The sequence below is a fragment of the Larus michahellis genome, chromosome 1, assembly GCF_964199755.1.
Source record: "Larus michahellis chromosome 1, bLarMic1.1, whole genome shotgun sequence".
Classification (NCBI taxonomy): Eukaryota; Metazoa; Chordata; class Aves; order Charadriiformes; family Laridae; genus Larus; species Larus michahellis.
In genome coordinates, this window is record NC_133896.1 from 103,516,083 (window position 1) to 103,541,027 (window position 24,945).

At 40.1% G+C, this 24,945-nt stretch overlaps 2 protein-coding genes across 4 annotated transcripts in view; one reads left to right on the plus strand and one right to left on the minus strand.

The window, feature by feature from the left end:
- The window catches only part of CGGBP1 (CGG triplet repeat binding protein 1), a 30,800-nt gene extending 14,563 nt beyond the window's left edge, over nt 1-16,237 (minus strand). Inside the window, exons 1-4 of one of the 2 annotated variants that reach the window (XM_074597607.1) lie at nt 16,068-16,237; nt 12,590-13,571; nt 7,415-7,469; nt 2,725-3,073 (exon numbers count right to left, since the gene is read on the minus strand). In XM_074597607.1, the coding sequence (XP_074453708.1) occupies nt 2,725-2,812 (88 nt within the window). In that variant the 5' untranslated portion in view covers nt 2,813-3,073; nt 7,415-7,469; nt 12,590-13,571; nt 16,068-16,237. Of the gene's footprint in view, nt 1-2,724; nt 3,074-7,414; nt 7,470-8,843; nt 13,572-16,067 lie in introns of those variants that run through there. The other variant, XM_074597617.1, reaches the window with a different exon arrangement.
- Nucleotides 16,238-16,659: 422 nt separating this feature from the next.
- ZNF654 (zinc finger protein 654) overlaps nt 16,660-24,945 on the plus strand; it is a 36,875-nt gene continuing 28,589 nt past the window's right edge. The window contains exon 1 of one of the 2 annotated variants that reach the window (XM_074597630.1): nt 16,660-16,890. In XM_074597630.1, the coding sequence (XP_074453731.1) occupies nt 16,759-16,890 (132 nt within the window). In that variant the 5' untranslated portion in view covers nt 16,660-16,758. The remainder of the gene's footprint in view (nt 16,891-24,945) is intronic. The other variant, XM_074597639.1, reaches the window with a different exon arrangement.

Consider the following 24,945-nt stretch of genomic DNA (forward strand, 5'->3'; position numbering starts at 1 on the left):
ATCCTAAGTTTGGGTCAGTCTGTGAACACAGGGAAGCATTAGTAATGGTTTTAACTTGGGTCCAATGCTCCAGAAAGTTTCTGATTAGGGTCATAGCACAAAAACTACACCAGAAAGTATATTGATTTGTTGGGGTATCATGTTTAACACTGAGATCTTCATGACTTTGTTAATTTTAACAACAAAAAAGGAAACGGACTGTGAGGAGAACACATGGAAAAATATGCTGCCTTCTGAGATTTAGGTAAGGTGTATTTAGAAAGAGAAGCACTTCAGAAGACATACGAAGTGCTACCTGGATAGGCCTTTTTCAGAATTCTCCCAGCTTCAGAGAAGTCTTTTCAAGGAAAGATGTAAAACTTTATTTTAGTCATTTTACATATTTATATCACAATTCGGATTTTTCAAAGCATGTCATTTTGGTAATAGAAACTTAATTTTAGTCTTTTTCATTTAATTTTTCCCATGTCATCTTAAAGATACAGTAATGTACTTTTTCTGTTTACTTGGTGTACAATGAAGGATTTCCTGGGTTTCTTATTTTTCTGTTTTTTTTTTTTTGTTTTTTTTTTTCTGGCAATGGTAGTATTTCTAAAGCTGACCTGCTTGCTGAGGTAGCTGATGGAGAATTGCATCATTTTTTAACTATTCTTTGATGAAAGCTGTGTAAGTGCAGGAAACACGCCTTTATATTTGGATGACTGAAACTTGAAAATGGAACATTTCTGGTTAGCTGAGCGTTAGCACCGTGCGGGGTATCCCACAAGAAGGTCTAAGAGGAAGGTGTTATTTGAGCAGAGAACTGTGTCCACCATCAGTGGGCACGTGTGTGTGTACTTAGGTACTGGCTGGGGCTTCTTGGAGCAAGGGAACATTTGCTGGGTTTTCTTTTCTTTGCGATGAAATGCTTTACTTTGTGTATCCTGTCCAGACAGCAACAACCACTCTTTGTGAGACTGGGTGGGAACAACCTGCTCTTTGGTGTTAGAAAGAAGACAAGGTGTAACAGGACTGAAATTACTGGGTTGAGGGGGGAGAAGGTCCTTCTGGTTGTGACTTAGCAGAAATAAGCTTAATTCTCCTTCCCTAATGCAGAAAAGATTTGCTGGTTATTGACTTTGTGTATGAAATCTGAGTGGTCAAGCTGTGTTAGGAGTAAGGAAACTGTGGATAGATTTGTAACATACAAAGCTTAAATAAGTTGGCTTCAATTTTCAGCTTACTTCAAACCCAAATATAAAGCAAACAAGCTTGGAAAACTTATGGCAAAAACGTAAATACATTAAAAACACATTTACATCATGGTGCTGTAGAGACTGACTTGCAAAACCTTTCTCTCTGTAATGCTTCTATAAACATGAATCTGCTATTGGTAGTAATCAAGGTGTATAGAAGGAGATAGTATTGTTCTCCAGGGAGCTCGAGGAGTTTTGATGTAGATCAAAAAAATAAAACCTAGTAAAATTAATTTTGTGTAAACAAGATACATGCTATAAGCAGCATACAGAAATCACATTCTGTTTTAAAAACAGTGTCTAGGAACCTGGCAGATGAGTATGGTGGGTTCGCCTGCGTATTAATGAACTGTACAGGACAACGCAGAGAGATGATTGTGTGAGGGACTAATAACACAGGGAGACTCAATGAAGTGAACAGAAACAGTAGTTCACGCTTACAAGAAGATACTTCCATTTAGGCTACGAAGGAGGTTATAAGGTCTAGATATACACCCTTCAGAAGTATGTTGGTTTATTCATTTGAAAATCAAATGTAAAGCAGTTCAGTAGCCTCCCTGAGCTCAGATCACACCCTGATTAAGAAATAGTTGCATCTAACTGACCTGGTAATTCATGTCTTTTAAGCTAAATATTTGGGTTTCCCTTCCCAGGCAGATGGTCTGAATGCTTGTTTAACCTTCCCTACTAGTATTAATAATGTGTTTTATTCATAAAAACAAGGAGTGTTGAAAGATGCTGTAGATTTACAGAGTTAGTCATGCATATCAACTAGGCTTCACATAGCCGATTCAATTTGTTTGTGTAATTTTAGCAGTGCCTTATAACAAATGTTATTTTGATCAATTTATCAGTTGATATATCTGAAGGTGTATCAACAGCAACTGAGCACATCCATTACAGTAGCTATTATCCTTTCCGTATGACTGCCTTTCTTTCAATACTAAAACTTGTCTCCTGTATTATATGAGCAGGGAACAATCTGAAACAAAATAAACTCTGGTAAAAATATCAGGAGTATACTGGGCAGAGTTCAGTTCTCACATCAGTCCAAATTAGGAGAACCTCTCTGTTTAAAAACTGTAGATGTTCAAATTTGAAAGCAGGATGAAAATTAGATGGAGTTAAGCTAAATAATTGAAGGTACACTTACTCATCTGGTAAGGACAATTTGCTGATCCAGCTCAGAGGTAGTAGGATTCCTGGATTTCAAGCAGAGGCGTGAATGCTGCCAAACCACTTGAAGGCAGAGCCTTTGGCCACCAAGCAAGATGTATTTTGTCCCCACGTGCTAGAGTTCTGGTCTAGACCTAATATTTCCTAATTATTGTCATCATCATTGTCTTTAATCAAATTAGAAGTCTCTGATATGGTAATAAAATAAGACACAGAGTATAGCCAAGGTTCACTAAGCACCGCTTTGGTTTCTGTTCTCCCCCCTCAATGTTTAATAACTACAGACAGGTTAAATTATAAGACCACGTCTTACCGTAAACTTGATAGTTGCTCTGAGCCAGCGTTACTAGAAGGATGTACAGTAATATCGTTTTTATCATCATGACTAGAGGAGCCTTCATGCTCTGGGCATGGTAGAGAGAAGAGGTTCCCGTGGGTTTAAAAAGCGCAGTTCAGATGGCCTCTTGCATCCTGTTAGGTTTACCCGGGGTATATGTCTGAGCTGATTCCCTTCTCTAGTTCTTCTGTCAAGACAGTGCAGAAAGGGGTGGGGAAGCAACGTATCTGCAGAAATCTCATGAGTTACGCAGTTGTCTTCTTTTTTTTGTGTGTGTGGTTGAAACATGAACTGCTTGATCATTTCACATCATCTCAGAACTTCTCTGCAATTCAAGGCAAAACATATTTCACCCTTCTCTGGCTCCCCTTACAGTGTAACAAGCACAGCTGCAGGTTTTATTTTTTTTGAAAGATGCTCCGGCAATTGAGGTTTTGGTTTTACAAGCAGCGATATAGCAGAGAGAAGGGATGCACAACAGTATTTTAAACTTGTTCAGTCCTTGTGTATTACTCTAATCCAACATTAGCAAATTAAGAAGCCGAACAAATTCACTTTCACAAGCTAGTAGATGTCAGAAACATGTGTCTGAATGGTCTTAATTTGCATTAGATTAATTTACAATAATCTGCACTGTAAAAGATGATTGCTTCTACTATTTAGTCTTAGCATCCTCATAACACAAGGCCAAGTATTTGGATTTTGTGGGCTCTTTTTCAGCATGTCTTCGACACTTTTTTTTTTCCCCTAAATATTTCTAAAACGCTGAACCATTTAGCTGAACCTTCCCAAAAAATTCTGTCAATGCAGCGTTTCTTCATAAATTTAGAAGCAAAATAAGGTTGAACAGGAACTTTGTACATAGCAATTATCACTTCTCCTTCTAATGCAAATATAACCACAAATAGAAACCAGGGAAGAAATTGATGCAGTTATGAAATCCTATGTTAAAATAGGTAGGTTTAGACTTGATGTTAGGAAACACTCTTTACCAAGAGGGTAGTCAAACGCTGGAACAGGCTTCCTAAAGAAGTGTCAATGCCCCAAGCCTGTCAGTGTTTAAAAGGCATTTGGACAATGCTGTTAAAAACATGCTCTAACTTGTGGTCAGACAGTTGGACCAGATGATCATTGTGGGTGCCTTCCAACTGAACTATTCTATTTTAAATATTTCAAGCTTTCTAGACAGAACATATGCATGTTATGTGCGAACAAAAATCTAAATTATCAGGATTTTTTCAAAGTAATATTTTGGAGAAAATAATTTAATGGCTTTCCAAAATTTCATGGTTGGAAGCGTCTGGCTAAGTACATGATGATCAGGAGAATCATACTCATGTTTGTGAGAAACTGAAATAGCCTTACAAAAATTACAATTCAGCCTGAATGGAAAACATTTATGAAAGAAAACTCCTTGAGTATAACTGCACACACAGCATACTTCCACTTCAGACAAAATACTAGAACCACGGATTGCATTTCTGTATAGTGAAGACATCTAGTGGTTGAATCCATATCTACCTTAGCAAAGTTAGTCCCTAAGGGGTATGTTTCCTGGCAGTGTAATTTCTGCTTGTGTTGATGTAGAGTTCTCTGAAGTTTACACTAGGAACGTAATATTAGTAGTTGGTACTTAATTTCTGTATTCTTGTTAGAAGACTGTTTTGGGCTGAGTCCTTTGCTAACTGACTGAAGCTTTTTAATAAGACAAGGTTTTGTCTCTTCTCTACGGTGTTTTGAGATTGGTCTTCTGGGTGGATAATTCCTTTTGGTAACTTTGTGGAAGTACTCTGAACTGTAAGACAGGTACTGTCATATGTTAGCATTTCGGGAGAAGTGAGGTGAGTCAGAGTGGCAGGAAGGAGTAAGTATTTCCTGTACCGCATACTGTACGTGGCTTGTGAGGATTCTTTACTTTGTATTTTCAATAGTAAATCTCTTAGGCGCTCATTTGTGGGTTTTGGAGCCGTTTTCTGAAAAAGGCTTTGGCAAATGTGACTTGTAATGCTGACACTTTATTATTTATAAATTATTTATTATTTATATTTCCTTTATCTCCTTTCAGCTTAAAAGTAGGGTTGTGGGTTTTTATAGCGGAGTATTTTGAGAATCTGCTGGAACATGGCAAAGAATCTGAATTTCTCACGTTTTCTTGTTAAGATTTTATTACCTCCTTGAGATGTGCCTGGGAGCTTTTTTAGTTTTGTGATATTATTAAGTTATAAATGAGATCTTTCAGATCTCCAAACAGTAACTTATATTCTAATTTTTTGAGAAGATCAGTCCCTGAATTTGAGACACTAAAATAGTCTAGTTTTGCTTTAAAAGCATGTTTCAAAGAATAGTAAATACTTAGTAAATACAAAATAACTATTTACCAAATAAAGAAATGAGATTCCTAATGTAAAACTGCATAACTAGGAGAGGGAGTAGCATATGCATTGAATTCAAGGTGAGATATCATTTGAAGATGGCAGAAGAAGACGTCACTAGATGGCACCTATTTCCACTATCTGCAGTAACTCAGTAACTTCTTTGCTATATGCAAATCAGGCCTCAGCTGAATCCTAACAGATAAAAAGTATTTCAAGAATTAAGAGAATTCAATGCAATTCATACATAATGATTAGCACAGTTCTGTGTGTGTTGAATACTATTTTCAGGAAGAGGCTCAAAAAATATGGAGTAAAATTCAGAGAGTCTTAAACACATGAGGATTTCTATCAATAGAAACTTTCTTCGCTTGATTCAGTCCACTTTGACATGTCTGCTGCTGCTTTACTGAAAGCAAGTGGAAAAAAAACCCCAACTGTGTAATGTTTCTTCTGTCCCACCTCAGTTTTTCTTCTGACAAGATGATGTTGTATTTTGGGGTTGCATTTTACCTGTTTGTGGGTGGTTAGACATTGGCCTCCAACCACATAGAGAGATACGGCATTTAGATAGCAGGCTTCAGTAAGTCTGATGAAAATTATCTTCACTACACTACATGAAGAAGCTTTAGTATTTGCAAGGAACAACAATTTAGTCTACCTTTCAGTTCCTTGCCTGTCACTACTGATCAGGCAGCTTGCAGTAGTACGTGGTGCCACATGAGTTATGGGTCGCCCCTGCAGCCTGTTCTGATGTCTTACCACCCCAGATCCTTGCTAAAGGAGGGATTAGTTACTTCGTTTCTATGCAAGTTATTTCCTTTTTCCATAAAATGGGATTCTCTGCATCTCCCTGCTTTTTCCTCAGCAATTTCTGTTTAATAAGATGAGCTAAGCTTTGTTAAGTCAACAAACACATCTTGCACCAGCTTCTAAAATACAGATGGAGCATGGCCCGGACGTTCTCACAAGGGGTGTCAGTTCATTCAATACAGAGTTGGTTAAGAATCTACTCAGGGGTTTGATATACATAAAAAGCTTCCCTAAGTGTAAGCATGGGTATTCAAATTATAGGATGCCTCTTACGGTAATGACAGGCTTCAGAAATACGGGGAGGGAGGAAGCAATTTACAGCTAATTACGAAAGAATTAAAGTAAGGAGGTCTCATTTACTGCAGTGAAATCTAATACTGAATTTGGGAGCTATTCTGTACACTGAAGGACAGATAAAAAAAAAACCAAACCAAAAAAACCACAACAAAAACACAAAAAACCAAACACTTGAGGCAAACCAATATACAAAACCCACCTAAGAACCTCTAAAGGGCCCAGTTATTTTTCTTCCAGCTTTGAACAGAACTGCTGAATGATAGCCTCTTTCCACCGCATTGCTATAACCTACTCTATTGGTTAGGAGAAAATGGAAGATTTCCTTATTTTCCTCAGGGACACAATAGTTCTTACTGAACAGAAGTATCAGATAGGAGGAAATAGTAAAAGTATCCACTGAAGGACAGAAGAAACTTCTACTGAATGTGTACTTGTATTTTAGTGTGTTCTCAGAGCATGTACAACATGAGTACTGGCCACTCCACTGCACTATAGTAGTCCTCTGCTTTTTTTTCCCCTTCCTGTGCACAATTAGACAGGAGACAACACATAGAGAGATCTAAGTGCTTAAATACATCTAAAGCATGAATACATTTAAATCGCTTGTGCTTGTTTAGCTCGGCTGAACGCAGGCTTTGCATACCAACTGAAACCGGTAATCTTCCTCGTGTCCTCCTCCAGGTCTAGCAGAAATCTAGCAAAATAATGTTCTTTTGCAAGAATAAATCTTCAAATGTTTTTGGCTTCTGAAACCTTAAGTGAGCGTGGAGTTGGGAAACTCAAAAGCTAAACTCAAAGGGACTTGAAATAGGGACTGCTGAAACTATTCAGCAATTGGTTATCATTTATATTTTATACTTAATTTTCTATTTTATACTTAATTTTCTATTTTATACTTAATTTTCTATTTTATAGAATAGAACTGTATTAAACATACTTAATAGATAACAATTAGCTTCAGGGGCAACTCTGGTCTTGAGGCTGCCCTCCGTCAAGCCTGACTGACAGTTGCGGTAGCTCTCTGTATCCTGTTTCAGAGCCTGCACCTTGTGCTTCTACTTGTGAGATATGCTCTCTGCTTTTGAATGTGAAAGAGGTGGCCTCTACCACAAGACCCACAAATTCCAAACCACTTGCAGAAAGAGAAAAGCAGTGGGATGGGGGAAAAAAAAATAAATCCTTACCTGACTTAAGCAGAACCACCACAGATTGTCTGTCCTTCAGTCTCTGCTGTCCAGCCTATGTAAATGACAAATGTCAAACCTAATTATCAGCATAGATGTGGCGTAAAAGCAGTTACGTATACTTCATCCTAACGTATCCTCAATACGGGTTAAACAGTATGATTCACTTAGGAAAGTAAAATGTCATCAAAGGAATTCAGCACGGCCTAATTACTGAACTTTATATATATATACTTCACCTGATTCTGCATCAGCTTCCACACAAATCCTTACTGATACGTTGATTTTGCAAGTATACAGATGCTGTTACAAAGAGGAATTGTCCACACAAGAAAACTTTACAAAAAGGTGTGTTTATTTCTATTTCTATTCTGCTTTTCCATTTGGTATAAAGGCAACAAAAAGCAACTTGATCTTAATGTGCTGTGACCTGAAAATGAGAAAGTAATGATTAAAAAGCTGATGAGTCAAGAGGTTGCACAAGTTTACCACTGATCCATCGTGAGATGTCAAGCCAGATAAGAATTCAGGAAAAGGAACATGCAAACAATCAAACCTACAGTTGATAATCTGATGGGCTGATGTTATGTTTGCAATTTTCACGAAGTCCCTAAGGGAGACAGAAATCAAACTATGACCTTTTTGCAGATAGTTTGGAACGACCCGATTCTTCCACATTGCAGAAGCCCTTCCTGAAAAGACCTGAAGCATTAGGCAGCTGCAAGATCCTATACCTATAAATCATTTGCTGCAATGTCAAAATGCATAACAATTATTTCACTTGGTGTTCAATTGCAACAGAAGGCATAATTAGGGAATTTCTGCCACCATGAAGAAATTCATGCACTTGACCGGAAACAGGGGTTCTGTACAAGCAGTCCTGAAACAGACTTCAATGCGATTGTACAGATACATCAACAAACTGCTTCAACACATAGCTTGATATTATCTTAAGCTAGCATGTACATTCTTTAATTTTTCCTGTCACCATCCATTTCTACTATCTTACATTAGCATTATACGTGACCTACCACATGTTCTTTATCCACTTCCTTGGCAAAATAAGAGATCATGCATAAATTCTATGAAAAAGGAATTCCTTTATTTTTTTTAAAAAAGGACCATTTTTCCATTATGGAGTGAAAACTTTACAAAGTAAAGTATTTCTTTTCCAATAATATTTCAATATAAAAACTTAAATCACTTATTCTGATCTTACTGTTCTAACAGGAAGTCTTGTGGCACTGCAGGACCCAGGTACTTTCAGCCTCACTCCACTATCTAATTATAAGTTCATCACTTGTTTAAATAAAGCCATTTCTTTGGCCACTTACCATCAGCAAAACACCCTTACCAGCAAACCAAATATAAAGCATCTTCACTAGCCCAAAAGAGACTAAACTCTAATAGCATTATTACAATGAGCAGCTTTGTTAAAAAAAATTTATTTTGAAAGTTAGACACAACCTTAAAATTGTACAAAGACAACAAGCACTCAAATTACACAAAGAGTTAGCAGTGAGTACAATGTGAACACAACAACAGTGAGTCTTGCCCCTCTTTATATGTAAATATAAATAGAGATTATCCTTGCCAAACTTCCAGCTTTTTTTTTTTTTTTTCCCCTGAAAACCAGCTCATTATGCTGCAAAACCTAGCAGGGAGCATTTCACTGTTCAGTTCAGCAGAATTGTTAAAAGGGGCTCTGGCTAAAAATAGTCCTTCTATCATGAGAATATCCCATACTTTGCAGAACCAAGTTTCTCTCTCAATTGAAAAACAGCTTTCCCTTTCATTATGATGAGTATTTCACCTCCTCTAGGGACCTGCCAAATTGCAGGCTTCAAAATGCTTAAAAAATATTAGAATTCACTCATGTTTTTTCATTTTCAAGAACATGCAAGCTGAAACTAACATGGTGCATACATGTAAGTAGTCAGAAAACCAAGAATGTTCCTGTTTGTATTTTACTCTTTGAAAGTGTTGTTCCAAGAAAAGCACTTTGGAGTAATTTTAGCTGTTGAGTTGGCTAAATTAATACAAGTACACGGTCATAGAAGAAAATATTTCTTCTTTTTCTCCTTTTTTTTTTTTTTATATTACACTTAGAGCTTAGAATATATTAATAAAACCACCTAACAAAAAGTATCCCGTATAGCCTGTCCCTACTTACGTATGTAAAATGAAAAGCAGACGTCGTTACCATCCTTCCTTTACTTCTGAGAGTACTCTTTACAGGAAATACATCGAAAAATAATGCAGAAAATAAAGGAAAACCCCACGGCGACTGTTAAACAACCTAGCCACAGCCTCAGGGATTAGTTATTACTTAGGTTTAGGTATACCAGAAAACTTCCGCTGTAAATCTTCCCTAAGATCAACAGCAATTTATGCTTTATCCAACTATAGCCACACTGGCAAAAATTATACTCTGAACTTGAGTTTTTGCAGGACTCTATTCCAAGACTGAGTGGAGCCATTTTTACTTTTAAAGAAAATACGTGTAAGTGTCTTGTTGATGAGCTGGGTTATGTCCATGAATATAAACTTACTTATTCATTATTCTTTCTAGAGTACCTGGAAGTGCTTTATTTTTCATTGCTTTACTCCATTATGAACATTTGTTGCAATGGTGGATCAGTATCTTGATTTTTCAAAAAGCTTGAAAAAAGTTGTGGCTTTTTTTTTAAACAAAAATTTCCCTTTATTAAGACACCAGAGTCCTACAAACTGTTGTGCATTGGAATTAAGTCAGTTCCATTCAAAATCATGATGACCAATTTTTGCTTCCAAGTTGTTGTGAGTTGGTAGCCTATGGCTGCACTGATAAGGTTCCTCACCAGGCTCGTACCCTCTGCAGTAATTCTGCTTAAAAAATAAATTGGTATTAGAATAATTATTGAAAATACGTACAGAATTGTATTAATTCTGTGAATTGAGGCTCTGTACACGAACTGCTCTATAAGTAGAGTAAGCTTTTGAGAACCTAAGTGTTCTAATATCGCTTTGCCTCATTGAAAATGGCTGGTTTTCTTTTTTTAACGAAAGCTGTTGACATTGCTAACTTTTATTTTTATGTAAAACCGTATAAATGAAAATAACTTGATTTTTTTTTCAGTTGTGCAAGAGCGTATTTAATGTAACCATTAAGCTCTTAAAAATGTCTGTCAGTTTGCCAGTCAAGGGAAAAACATACAGCATTGAATCCTATATAAAATGGTTATGGGGCGCAGCTTGTGAAATCCCATGATAGGAAGAACTGAGCTACCTAGCCCAAATTCATGCCATATAATCATAGCATCTTCTCTAGATGCTTTTGTCTAATGGAAGCCTGTTTTCTCGATACTCCGTTGTTTTTTGTTTGCTTCAATTCTAAGATTGCATTTACAAGGTAAAAAAAAAAAGAAAAATAAAAAAAATTAAAGCAAGGACATCGTTTCACTGTAATGAAACGGCAGCTGTAAAAGAACGCTTTCAGTTATTACCAGGACAGAAAAAGCTATTGGCAGTGTACCTTTCACTTGGCTTAAGAAGATTTATAAAACAGTTCTAGTCCAAGGCAGTTCATGATCTTAAGCTAAACCCAAGCTTGTGCAACAGCAAACAATATTTTGGAAGGCATATTTTGATATCTAGGATTAGAGGAAAAAAAAAAATTACTACTGTTATTTCTGTCTGAAGTTCTAAACCAGCAACCAATATCATTGACAGGATTGCTATGACTGCATGGAGCCCTGCTAGCTTCAACGGAGGCCAAAGGTGCAGCAGTGTACCACATACCCGTGTACTGGTACAGATGGATAGGCAGCTTTCTACTTTTTAGTTTCGTCTGTTTATTCAAACAGGTCTCATAGCAGAAGGCTACATGACAAGGTTATAATGTAACCCAAGTGCATTTCGGTAGAAGCTAATTGCACAAAAACCAGTTGTTACTAATTATGTAAGTCTCTCTCAATCCAGCAAAAGAGACTACTCTAGAAATAGCTAGGGAAAATAGCTACAGAAACAAAATATGCAAGTTATTTGTCTCATTTTAGCAATTACTTAGCATTGCTGAAAATATATGGAATAAAAGAAATATTGAGAAACAGATACTGTGAAACTCTACTGGGGAAAAGGTGTTGAACAGAACAACCGGCTCCACCTGAGGGAGTTCAAGCATGCTTACACCATTGTATCCACGGAGTGGAGGGTTTCTGTGCTGCTTGAAGATGCTTGGCACATCCCTGAACCCAGAGCATCTCAAAGAAATCTAGAGCAAGCAAAACTTGGCTGTATTCCAGCACTCTGCACAATGCTCCCTCATTCCATTCAAAAACTTTATAGAGCATTTACATCAAGAGGACTATTTGGCATAATAATTTAGAATAGATCAGTAATCGTTTACTAGATTTCGGAGAGGGTAACATTATTGAAATTCTGCAGTTTCCCATTTCACTTTTTGCCAGACCAGTAGATGTGGCCTTGGCTCAGAAGAAAGAAATACAGCCCAGGTCTGTAATTCCAGTATAGCTTCAAAGTATACGCACTTTCCTACTTGCACTTACAGGTATTGAATAACCTTTGCAGTAACTATTTTGAAAACTATTTTAATCACTTTACCTCCTTTGAATAAAAGGCTGAGGACAAGGCCAGAGATGTAGAGGACCTTCAGGGAAAGATGGAGGAGCCTCTTCTTCTGTGCATTGTAAAAAAAACTTTCTCAACTCTGCAATTTAGCGCCTCCCCCACCCCCAATTTAGATTTAGCATCCTTTGTCCTGCTAGTAAGAAAAAGGCATTAATCCTCTCTACTAAGATTTTGGCCCAGTATAAGTTTTACTTGCCAGCAGCTGCACTGCAAACCACGCTCAGTTACTGGTTTGTCTACTCCACTTTCAAAGATTGGCACTGAAACTGAAGGGGACATGTTAAACCAAGACAATGAAATAGCAATTTTAAAAAGGCGGGCATGGTAAACCTGCAGAACTCCTAGCTTTGTGAGAATAGTGGAGTTCAGAGGTCAATACAAGAGACTGGTTAATTAAGCTAGATAATGGAATACATACACAGTTGCATCAAATAGGATAAGGGAGTATTCTAGAAGAAAAACATTTCCCATTTTAGAACATAAATCAGACTTGATTAGGAATTTGCAATAATCCTCCCCCAACAGAGCAGTTATAGTTTAACTAACCATTCTACAGCTTCTTGCATTTCAAATGTGCAGCACTTCTTCTTGGTCACTCATGGTCAGGACACTGGACAAAGCAATCCACTGACATGATTAACAGTCCCTATCATGTCATCTTCCTCGTATATTTAGATGCACAGTTTAGGCAGGTGAGGTCCTCCATCCCAAGTGCCTTTTTCTTAGCGTCAGTTACAGCTGGACTGAACATAGATAAAGTGTATGCCAGGTACATTCCCCACATTCATCATGAGTTCTACATCAATGTAGCTCCAAAGTCTACAGCAGGGTTAGCAAGAGCCTGTGGCATACCACTAAGTTCACAAATAGATTGTCATTTCTACAATAATACAAAATAGCTTGTAAAACCAATATGTAACACTGTATATATGCATGAATATAAAAATAAACCACACCATCAATATGTAAAACTTCACAACGATGATGAAAACAGTTTTCTTCTCAACGGTCTTCAGTATTGATGAGTTGGTTCTCATTGTCATACCCATCAGGCAGGTATGCTTTCCTTAGCTGGTCTGACTTAGGTATTGAACTGCCATTCTTGACATAGCGGGACAGGAAGGCTCGCACAGACGGATGATCAGCCTTCTCAAGTGGAATATTAGCTTCCAGGCACATTTTCACAAAGTCCTGGATGACACTAGTTTTCTCTGTCTGGGCAGTACTGTTGCACTGAAGGGAGGCAGTCAGAGTCCTTTGCTTCTTCCTGACGTTCTGTTCTTCAAACTCCGCCTTTCGCTTTGTGTGTGTTTTAGACTTGAGGTGGTCATTGATCGCGGACTTGCGAACGTGATTCAGAACCACATTGCAGGAAGTACAGAAGAGTTTTCCTCCATCTTCGTGCAGCTCACTTCCAAATTCAGTTACACGATCCTGAGGAGTTACGTACAAAGCAGTCTTCGAGCGGTTACGTGACGGAGCGGACTTCACTCCAAATCGTTCCATTGTTGCCTTCAATAAACTTTACCTGAAAGATGGAAAAAAAAATACTGTTAAAGTCTGCTCCTGATTTCAACCAAATAGTTCTGGATGCAATCTATTCAATATCCAATACAGCGCTTATTGACATCTAAAAGATAATTACATGTAAGATACATGTGTGAAACTGTTATTGAAAGGTTCTTCATCTTTAAGTCCAAAGAACTTAGGAGACTGAAGTTCCTGATGGGTCAGAGTAAAATACTTTTTAGCTTCTACAACTACAAAGCTCAACAGAACCTTCAAAACTCAGTCTGTTCATTACTGAAAAGTCAAATAGAAAGGCTTTTTGTTTTTTCTTGAAGAGTTTTTGTCCTTTACTCTTTAAGGTAAAGGGTGCTTTCTTCCTAGTATTTTCAACATACTTTACAGTTTCTTAGTTCTGTTGAGTTTCTCTGTTTACTTCCTGAAAATACCTATTATCTCTGTTAGCAAAAACTCAGTTGTCCAAATATCAGGCTAGAAGACTTCTACTGTCACTTACAAAAGCCAGCAAAAAAAAAAACCCCAACAAACAACCCAACAAACAAAACCAAACCAAGAAAACCAAACCTGAGCTTTGTCAGCACTCATTTGGGAACATCCCTCGCTTTTGCCCCAGCTCAAACTACAACTATTAGATTGAACCTTAACTAAGAGTCAAAAGCAAATCAGCAAATCATTTTGTCATTGCAACTAGAGACTGGTGAACCATCCTAACGTGAACAGAAAATCGCATACATTTCAATGTAAAATAAGAACCTGCCTTTTCAAAGACAACTTCTCTGAGGAAGGTAACTGTTAACCAAGAGCTGGACACTTTTTAACATCACTCTAAATTACAGCATGTTACCAAAGCAGGCAATAACCTAGTTGAGTGTACTAAAATCAAATAGGACCTACTTCTTTTTTTGTTGTTGAGAAATAGAGTAGCTGGTGTAAATCTCAGCCAAGATAATTTAAGTCCTTTTCAAAGTAAAGTTGAAGTCAAGAAAAAGCGCTGAGGTTCTTTGAGCAAAATGACCGTTCATTACATTAACTACCCACTTCCTTATCAAGAAAAATGGCAACAGCTGTTTATTAAAAATATATTTTGGCAAATACTTAGAGGAAATATAATAGGTTGCCTGAGCCTTAAGTTATGGGTATGAATGACTTGGAAGAATTTTATATTGCCAGTGCTTATAGGGTAGACTGAGAGATCAGAATACCTCTAGACGTATTATTCCCTGTACTTATTTTGTTAGACATACAGAGTTTGCTGTTGCAACACTTTAAAAGACCAGAATTTCCAAACTAACTATAAGTTGAGCTTGTCCAGCTCTAAGGACTGAATGGAGTTTCTGCTGTTCAGAATGCCTTTTGCTTGCTCTGGAAAGAGAGTAAAGGAATGGAGAATTCAGTCTTCACAATTGCCTTTTTTCTTAAAACATTGCTACAGTAAGAGATGACAACCTTTTGGGAAAAAAAAAAAAAGGAGACAATGATCTTGCTGTTAGCAAATTTCCTAGTTAATTTTTTGCACTATCTGCTACTACTTTCCAGAATGGTAAGTCTTGACTGATACTGCACAACACTACACACTAAGATAAACAATCTATTTTTCTTTCTTTTTTTTGCTTCATGCAATTTATCCCCATGAGTTTCCTCAGCAACCGTTTCCTGAAATCAAGCGGAAAACCTTAACCCAACATAAACTTGTCGCTCGGGCTTCTGAGACATCAAAACAAATCCCCTACCAAACTCGGCGTTTGCCCTTATGCTTTGACAAAATCCGCAGGAATTCTGTCAGCAGCACAACTACTGAAACACGGGATTTTTGGTGTTGTGTTTTTTTGGGCTTTTTTGTCTCAAGTTGTGGCATGGATTCTTTGATGCCTACTAATGCCTGAACTCCTGGGGGCTGCCGGGGAGGGTGGCGGTGCCGATGGGGCAGGCAGGACAGACAGCCGGGGCGGTGGGTGCCCCGGGGAAGGCGGGTGAGGACGCCTCGGCTAAAAACGGCATCCCCGGGGACAGACCCACCGCGCTGGGAGGGGGACCCCGCGGCCGAGCCCCGGCAGCCCTTCGGGCGGGGAGGAAACATAGGTCTGGATCGCCGACCGCCAAACAGGTTTCGCCGGCACCAGGAGCCAGGACTCCGCGCGTTTATTCCCGGGGGTTTGGTCACCGGATTGACGGCGCCATTTAACCCGTGAAGGCCTCCCAGGACCGGCGAGGCCCACCGCCCGCCTCCCCCTCACCCCAGCCTCGGGGGACTGAGGGCCCGGCCCGGCCCCCAGGCCTGGGCGATGGCAGACAGGTGCGGCCCCCTTGGTCCCCCCGCGCCGCCCCGCTCCTTCCCCCGCCCGCCACGGCGGGTGTCTCCACGGCCGAGCCGGGAGGCGCCGCCGCTCCCTCCTCTCCCCTCACCGCCCGACCCCCACTGGCGGCTGAGCGCGGCCCCGGGCGGGCCCCGCCGAGGAAGCAGCAGCAGCACCGCCCGCCCCCTGCCAGGCGCTGTTACCCGCTCCGGCCGCTCGGCCTGGCCGCCCCCGTTCCTTCTAGCCGCCGCTGCTGTGCCGAGGGCCGCCGTGCAGCCAGCGCCGCAGCCAGACGGACCGACCCACCCTGGCGCCCGCGGTAGGCGGGACCTAGCAACCCGCCTAGCAACCGCCGCGCCCGCCCCGCCACCGCAGAGCGGCCGAGCGGGAGAAGCCCTTCAGCGATTGGTTCCCCCCCGGCCCGGGCGCGCGGAGACGGGCGGGGCTTTCGCCCAATTAGAGGTGGGAGGCGGGTTGAAGAACCGTGATGGAGACGCCCCCGGACCAGTCAGAGCGCGGGAGGGCGACGGTGGCGTCTAGCGGACGGCGGCTTTGGCCAGTCGTCGGCAGGAGGCTGCGGAGGAGGGTGTAACGGACGGGGCGAGCAGCCAATGGCAAGGCGGGGACAAAGTAACGAAGATACTTTTGCTCCAATCGAAAGGCGCCTGGGCGCGGCCGGGTGGCAGGGAGGAGCCAGAGGTCAGAGGTCACCCCGGGAGTCCTCTCGCCGTCGGCCGGTTGATCGGCAGGGCGTTTTAGCCAATCGGAGGGCGGCGGGTGGGCGTGGCCGGACGTGAGGCAGCGGGGAGGGGCTCGCCCCTTCCGGCGTGGCGGGGCGGGGGCAAGGTGGGGGGGTGCGCCGTGTTCGGTTACGCGCAGGGCGGCTGGAGCAGCATGGCGGAAGACGAGAGCGATCAGGAGTCGGAGCGGCTCAGCGAAGAGCTGGAGGCGCTGGTGACGCCCGGTCCCCCCGCCGGCCTCCCGGCCCTCCTCAACAGCCAGTATTACTGCCGCCGCTTCTGCCAGGTGAGCGCTGCCTTCCCCCCCCGCCCCCCTTCCCCCACCGGTGGGGCCCGCCACCTCCTCGGGGTGTGGGGAAGGGGGACGCCGCAGGGACGGGGCCGCTGCCCCCTCAGCCCGTCGCGGGGTGGGGGGTCGGGCCGCTCGCCGGCGGCCTGGGGTCAGTTGCGGGGTAGGGCCGGGCCGGGGGTTAGCGGGGAAGGGGGCCTGGCCCGCTCACGGGTCTTGAGGCGGAGTGGAGGCGATGCCTGCTCTTTCTCTGGGCCGCGGGGGGCTGAGTGCCCCTGACTCGGGGGGTGGGTGTAGGCCGGGCTGGGGCCGGCGGGGAGGCTGGCGTGGGGGAGGGGAGGGGAGGGCCGGCGCCTCTTGGCTGGTGGTGGTGTGGGGGAGCGGGCGGGAGAGAGCCGGGGGCGATGGAGGGCGGCGGGGCCCCGGCGCTGCTGGAAGCTGTCGCCTCTTCTGGGCCTGGCGACCTGGGACACGTGCGGTGCTGGCGGCGGTGCTGCGGGCAAAACAATTCCGGGTGGCTTTGCCTGGGCTGGGGAGTTGGGCGGGTGGCAGAGCGAGGGAGGGGAGAAGCGCCTCGGAAACGGTTCCCATAACGGTAGCTAAATTAGACCAGGATAATTTTTTTTGTTGTTGTTGTTTGGAAAGCGGCGTTTCTTCATGCGGGCCCGGAATTCTTATGCGCTTTGCCACCTCTTTCTGTGTGCTTTGTAAAGTAACAAGCAACAACAGGTTGCTTTTCCTAGTTGCTTTCATCAGCAGGTGTTGATGAAACATTAGTTATGCTGGGTATTTCAGCTAAACTGCTTGCTGTTTTCAGAAACACAGTCTGGAGGATTTTTTGTATGGAATTACTTCATTTCATCGACTTCTTGGGCTGCTTACCTCACCACTATGATTGTTACCTTCCATTTAAATAAATGTGTTTCTGTGTTCTTAATTTGTTCTTTCTGTTTTAATGTTCAATAAAATATCTATGTGAAATATTATTTACTGTAGGCTGTGTTTTAAGTCATCACGGGTAGCATACTGCTAAGTAAGTCCACAGGTTGCCTATTGGTTTTATCGATCCTTTTATATTTTCTTCTCTTTAGTGATTTCTCTAAGCTTAGTATGTGTGGAAAAAAATGGTGAATCCAGTAAAAGGAGAAGTGAATGTTTTTAGAAGTACAGTGTAAACTACAATTGTAAGAAGTCGTAACCACATTTGATTAAGTTGTCAGGTTGGAAAGACATTGTCTTATGCGAAACACTGAGAGTTTTATCATAAATTTTTCTAACTACACTTACCGTGTCTTGAATTCATTGTGTTAAAGAGGAAGTGCAGGCAGGGTGATAGCTCCATGTACTAAGGCCAGTCCTGTTTCCCAGACAAAGCTAGGAATTGGTAGGGAACAGAAGAGGACAAGAACGGGGAAGGAATATTCCTATAAAATAGCTATATCACAGTTATTAACGATAGAGTAGAGATCTAAAGCATTTGACCTTGACTTCTCCTGCAGTTTCTTTTGTGTAGAAAGATTGCCAAGCCCTCTCTCCTACTTTGTTTTGTTTTGAGTTTATGAACTCTCACACGGGCAGCTAACATTCTGAGTATGTAAAGGGCTCTGTTCCTTTTATCTTAAATTTTCTTTTTAACAATGTATAGTTGGAATAAACCTGATGAAAGTGAGTTAATATATTAACACTTTGTCTCCAGGGATTTGGGTTTTTTTTGTGTTTAAATTTGGTCTGGTGTGATCAGCAGTCATGTGCTTGCACAAAATATAATCTTTCATGTTTTGTTTAAGCATGGTTTTTAGTAATGGATTCTTCTACTCATTTAACTCTGTAAACACAAGATCTTACCTGGTGTAGTGTACTGGTATGAAAAGCTAGTAGCTGTGTAACACGTGTGGTTTGGCAACAAATGAAGTTGTATGTGCTGCACATTAGCTAGCTCGCTTACCCTCGTGAAATTGACAGTGGTGTAATTATAGTGGTCTATATATACCTGTACATACAGAGGGCTGATAGGCCCTCAGCCTATTTAATAAGTGGTGAAGCGTATTTATATTTCTTCTTCAGAAAGTATTATGAAGTTTAGGTCACCTCTTTCTCATAAGTTTCTTGCAAAACAAAACTTCTCTCTTAAATACTGTGTTGCTTTATTAGATGTAGTTCTGCCGCCCCACCCCCCAAATATGTCTCTTTTTTATTGCAGTTTTTCCCTTTGGCTCTAGCTTTTGTCATAGCCTGTTGCTTTATACTTTTCTATCCAGATCTTCTGAAGGTCACGTTTGGCTGTTGTGCAGATCAGGCCTGTCCACCTCATTCCACTCTGCACTGATAACACAATTTTACTGGTCATAATGGTTATTCGGTCCTAGTTTGCCTCTTATGTTCCTGGTTTTGTGTCAAAAGTTGAACAGCAGTTGTAGAAATAGTTGTTTAGTGATAATACCATGAGTTTAAAATACCCAAAGGAAACATTTCTCCTTATTTTCAGAATAACAACCTGTTAAAATATATGTCTGTGCTTTGATCATAGTGATGAAGCTTGGTGTCAGCTGAAAAGAATATTGTTTGGGTTGCTTATAGTTATGCTACTGTGCGAAGTTTGGGCACATCCATGTCTCTCAGTAAGAGCTACAGGGGAAATAGAAACAAGGTATACAGCTTTTTTGTTCTGTAGAGCCATTTTCTGTCGACAGAAGCAAAGACCTCTTGACTGATGTCAAAGAGTAAGAGAGTGGCTTAGACTTAGAGCTTGAAAAGCATTGGCATGTACATGTCTTTCGTCCTTGAAATATGTTAGAAACTAAAACATGGCTGTAAACAGCCAGGTTCAGTACTCTTGAGGCCTGGAGTCCTGCAGCTGAACTTCACTTTCAGATAGTAGATTAAGTAACAGTTACAAAAGATGGCTGGATTATCAGAGTATTTTCCTTAAATATATGTGTAATCACAATTTAATAATACAAGATGAAGTCAGAATGTGGAGTCTCTAAACTCAAATGTGTAGTTTCTAGGAACTATTTTTGTATTGTAGGTGTGTATGGTCGTACACTTACAGCCTGAATCTTCCAAGGCAAAGTGGATAATACGTCTTCTTAAATTGTTATTTGAGTCTGATGACATGGGGAAAACGAAGATCAAGATTTCTGTGATTAGGAATGGGAAGAGACAGTTGAAAGATGAGATAAGTGCCCAGCTTACGCATCTCACCAGTTGTTTCTATGTTACTTTCTAAAAATTGCTGATCTGGCATGTCTTCCTGTTTGTGAAGTTTGCCGTGTATTGAAACCACTCACACTCTGGGAAAAGCAAGTCCATGGTTCACAACTTTGACAAGCAAAAGAACAAGGCATCTGCAACTACTTTGGAGGTACAAATTTGAAAAGTGGGACCTAGCAGAAACCCCCTCAGTCTAAACATTTGGAAGAGCTTCACGAATTTCAACTTGCGTTATATGCAAAATTTGAAATTCTTTCATGAGATTTCTCAGAGACCAGAGCCATTGAGAGGTTGCTGTGTGAGTGAAATGCAAGTAATGAAGGGCAGAGAAAATAGCATAGATAGTTGCTTTTTGGTATGAAGGTGGAGGGAGTACTTCTATAATTAGAAGGATGAATTTCCAAATTTACTTGATTTGAAAACAGACCTTAAGAGTGAGCTGGAAAAATGGATATAGCTTCATTGCACTTGAAGTGGGTATAGTTTTATCAAGGAGCTCGAAATCGCATTTTCTCTTCAGAATATTTCTTGTAACTTTAAGTACTATCAAACTGTTAAAAGTTACTCCCAGCATTTCTGTAGTTGTCCACAGGGCTGCATAACTGCACTAGATGTTGTTTTACATTGTTCGGTACTGACTGAAATACACACAAGGTGAGCCTGATCTAAAGTAAGAAGGTACTACCATGAGGGTGAAACACTACTTGATCTGCTCTTACTGTGGCATCAGCTTTCTGCCTTCCAGTATGATCTGACATCCTGAAATAAAGATTGCCTGGTTTGCTTACAGTAGTTGGTGGTATCTTGAGTCACTGCTAGAAAAATAATTCTTGGGTTTACTAACTTGAAAGCTAAGAAGTAAAATTTAGTAACACACTGGAGAAGATAGTATTTCCTGGATTTGGTTTAGTGGACAAAATAATACAGGGGTGTATGACTCAACTGTTCTCTGTCTTGCTTTGTGGGGATGAAGGTAGAAAAATATACGTCTCTAATGTTTATTCTTCTGATTTTTGGCATTAATACTTTTTCACAGCTTTTGTGATGTGCTTTAATTTGAAAGTACTTCATTTTGACTCTTACTTTGAACTTCAAGTCAGTAGTTGTTAAGTTGCTTTTATATTTTATACCAAAAAAATTTTCTAGCCATTTAGGTTATGCCAGACTTTTATTTTACTACTTTTTGGACCTTTGGGATCCATATTTGATCTCCATATACCATTTTAAAGTTTAGCTACAGAAATCTTGCTCACATGAGTATTAGTAGTGGAAAGTGGTATCTTCAATTTCTTTAAAGTTTTCTGAGAAGCTATAATATATATTAATATATGTATATATGTTATGTATAGTCCTTCTCTGAGAAGGTATAATTTGACATTTTTAACACCCCATTTTCTCTTGTAATGATTTGTGGTGGTCTAGGGGTTGTGGGTTTTTTTTTGGGGGGGGGGGTGGTTTTGTTTTGGGTTTTTTTGTTTTGTTTTGTAGCTTCCTGAATAAATATGCTTTATACTCGTTGATGGCTCAAATTTTGAGAGCACTGTTGAAAGCCACATTTTTTTACTTATTTGACTGACATTTTGCATGGTTTTAAATGTATAACATTGCTAGTCATGTGAAAGCTTGTAAAGGACAAATCATACATTACAGTAACTAAATATACCTGTGTATCAAAGAATACCACAACAATTGAAACACTTTAAATTTAAATATTGACTTGTCGTTGTGTTCTGTATTTATTGGGTCTTTTTTCCATGCTTGGCTGGTGAAAACAAGCACATGCAGTTAGGAGTTTACTATTGTGCTGTTTGAGATTCAAGTGAAGTTCAGGTTTAAAAGGAAATCCTTAGAAAATAGCCGTGGCAAGCGCCAGGTCGTGTTTACTCCCAAGCTGAATGCCAAGTGTGAGCATTCAGCTCTGATGAGGGTTTACCTGTCTGCAAAGAAGGGTGTCCTGCTTAGGCGTTGGCACTCTTCTTTCCTTTGACCCATGATGGGAAACCTGATAAGCCACTATCATGCAAGACTAGGTTGTGGTACATGTAGTGCATTTGGCTATTTTCAGTCAGCTGCTTGGGAGAATTCACAATAGTAGCTGAATTGCATCCTCTTTATTTGCAGATGGGTAGGCTGAAGGAGTCAGTCTTCAGTGCTCTTGTCATTAACATTATAAAGTCTTTCTTATTCAAATACTCAGTTCTTTCCTTGTACTGGATTCTCCTCAGCTTTTGTGCCTGTTGTCCCTTTAACTCTACCCTGAGGAATTACCTCCCTGTTTTAAAAATGGAATTAAAGAGTTAGTGCTTAAAAAAAGAAAGCATTACACACGTGTATGAATACATTGTATACTTTTTTTCATCTTTGTAATGTTTTTCTCCTTTGTAACTTTTCTGTTTCACACTCTCACACTTACTGGTATTGCTACTTCTCCCATTTTTAACACATTGTCTCAAGGTTTAGTTTTTGTATGAAAATAACTTTTTGAGTTTTGCTTGGAAAAAATACATCAAGATTGTCACTTGTAAAGGAGTCGCAGGTTTTTATACCTTGGAAAGAAGGATCCTCATTGAATGATGCTTCTGTAGCATAGTCTGATAGCCTTGCTACACGAGCTTTTTCAAGTTAGAAAAAGCACACTTATTGTAGTAGGTAATGCAAAAATCAAAAAGTCGTTTTGAGTAGCAGTTGTTCACATGAGGGAAAGAATTTATTGTACTTTTTACTTGAAACACATCTTAAGTTGTGTTTTATTAATGTCACTGGTGATCTGGACACATGCATTCATGTATGTATTCACCAGATTGCAATTTCTCCCATATATAATCAAAACAATTCCTTAAATTAGTTGACTTGCACTCTAGGGGGGGCTAATCAAAAGGTGAGGAGGAGTATTACTTCTTTTCAATATAGATATCTTTCGGTCATAAAATCTTAAACAGGTACACTTACTACAGTGCTACAAGCAGGCAAAACTGCTTTTCTAGGATTAATATATAGTTTTCACTGTTGTGCAAGTGACAGACTGTAAATATGTATGGAAACTGGCTCTTTGGGTAGCTGAAAGTAATGAGTATATGGAACCCAGCCTTAGCTATTTTTCTTGCCTCAAGCAGGCTGAGGAAATGGATGAGATTTCAATGATTAAGGGTGGGGGGGAAGCATTTAGCTTTAAGAGTAGAGCTTTGGCAGAAACTTGTCTCATAGGATGTGTCATGCTGTTGCTGGGTGATGTTTTTTCTTTTGCCAGAAGTGTGATTATGTTTGGTTTACTCCTTATGTAATATTCACATGTGAATTGCAGTCAAACCATTGCTTACATCCTTTTTTCTTAGTTACACACTATGAAACCATTTTAAACTTGTATCTGTTAAATAATGTCTTAAGTTATCTTAAAATCTTAAGGCCTCTTCTACTTTCTAATTGGATAATGGAATCCTTTTTTGTGAGGACACAGATACCTTGATTGTATGCAGAAACAGATGAAATTGCTCGTCATCAACTAAATAGGTTTAAAAGACAATAAAAAAGGTATTGTTATTTCTTCTGATATTTCCAAGTAGAGTAAATTTATTTGTACTCAAGTTTTCTTCTAGAACTGAACTTTGGTATCCAAGCTGATCCGATACTTCTGGCGAACAAGCGACTGTAATGGGTGTTGTTTTTAATTATGGTTTTTAATTTTTAGGAAACTTTTTTTAAAGAAGCCCTTTTTTTGCTTGACATTTTAAATCCTTTTTGCTTCAGTCTCTTCTGTGACAACCACTATATTTGCTTATTATAACAAATGACAACCACTGTATTTGCCAAGTAGCTTTCTTTTTCTGAAAACTATCAACAGCAGTGCTCACAAAACTGTTGTGGTTTTAATCCTGTGGTGACTTCCTTTACTGTTAGAACTTCATTTAAAATCCTAGTCATGACCAAACTTTAAAATTGATGGCATTTGTTCTTTTTTGTTGTGAGGTGGGACAGGAAAAGCTGTGGCAACTTCAGGTCTGGCACTGCATAAGACATTTGTTTCTTGTGTCCTACATATTTGCAAATCTAGTTATTTGCAATGTTATTTCTCTTGAGTGTTTGGAATATAGTCAAATCACTTTATATATGTATATTTAATCACTTAAAACATAATATTTCATGGATAATTAGTTTTTACATAGGCTCAGGTCTTTAATTGCTACCTTGTTATTTTGGGGGTTAGCTGCTTTAGCCGTGTGCTTCAAAACTTATTATAGGAGACCGATAAGTCTGGTCTTGATTTTGCAGTCAACAGGACATATCTGAATCATGGATTTTCCTCTGAGTTACTCAAACATATTAAAGAAGGGGAAGTAGTGTATTGCTGTGGGAGAAAGGTGAAGTAAAGTGGGAGCGGGGGTGTCAGAAAGATGCCTCAGTATCCCTTTAGGTATCTGTACTGAATGAGAAAGGGAAGACAAAAGGACCCACAATCTCCTCCTGGGTGGTAGTAAATTAAAATGTAAAGAAAGACAGGGGAATGATGCATGGAGAGTCTTCTAAGTATATAAAAATTGTACCCTAACAGAATCCTTGAAGGGAAATCACTACAGAAAGTCACATAAAAATGACACTTCCCTTCTGGTTTTCTGCACTGTGTAGTGGACAAGAAACAGGGCGCTTTATTTTGACAATGTTATGTGCTACTTGTTTGGCTGGCTTCATTATATTGAAATTAATGTGCTTGTTAAAAATGTGCTGATAATCTTTAAATAAAGCATTTAGGACTCTAGCAGCATAATCAATTTGATTTTTCTGAAGTGTTCTGATGACACAACTTGGCAACACGAGGGTGAACGTACGCATGTCCCTTTGACTTTT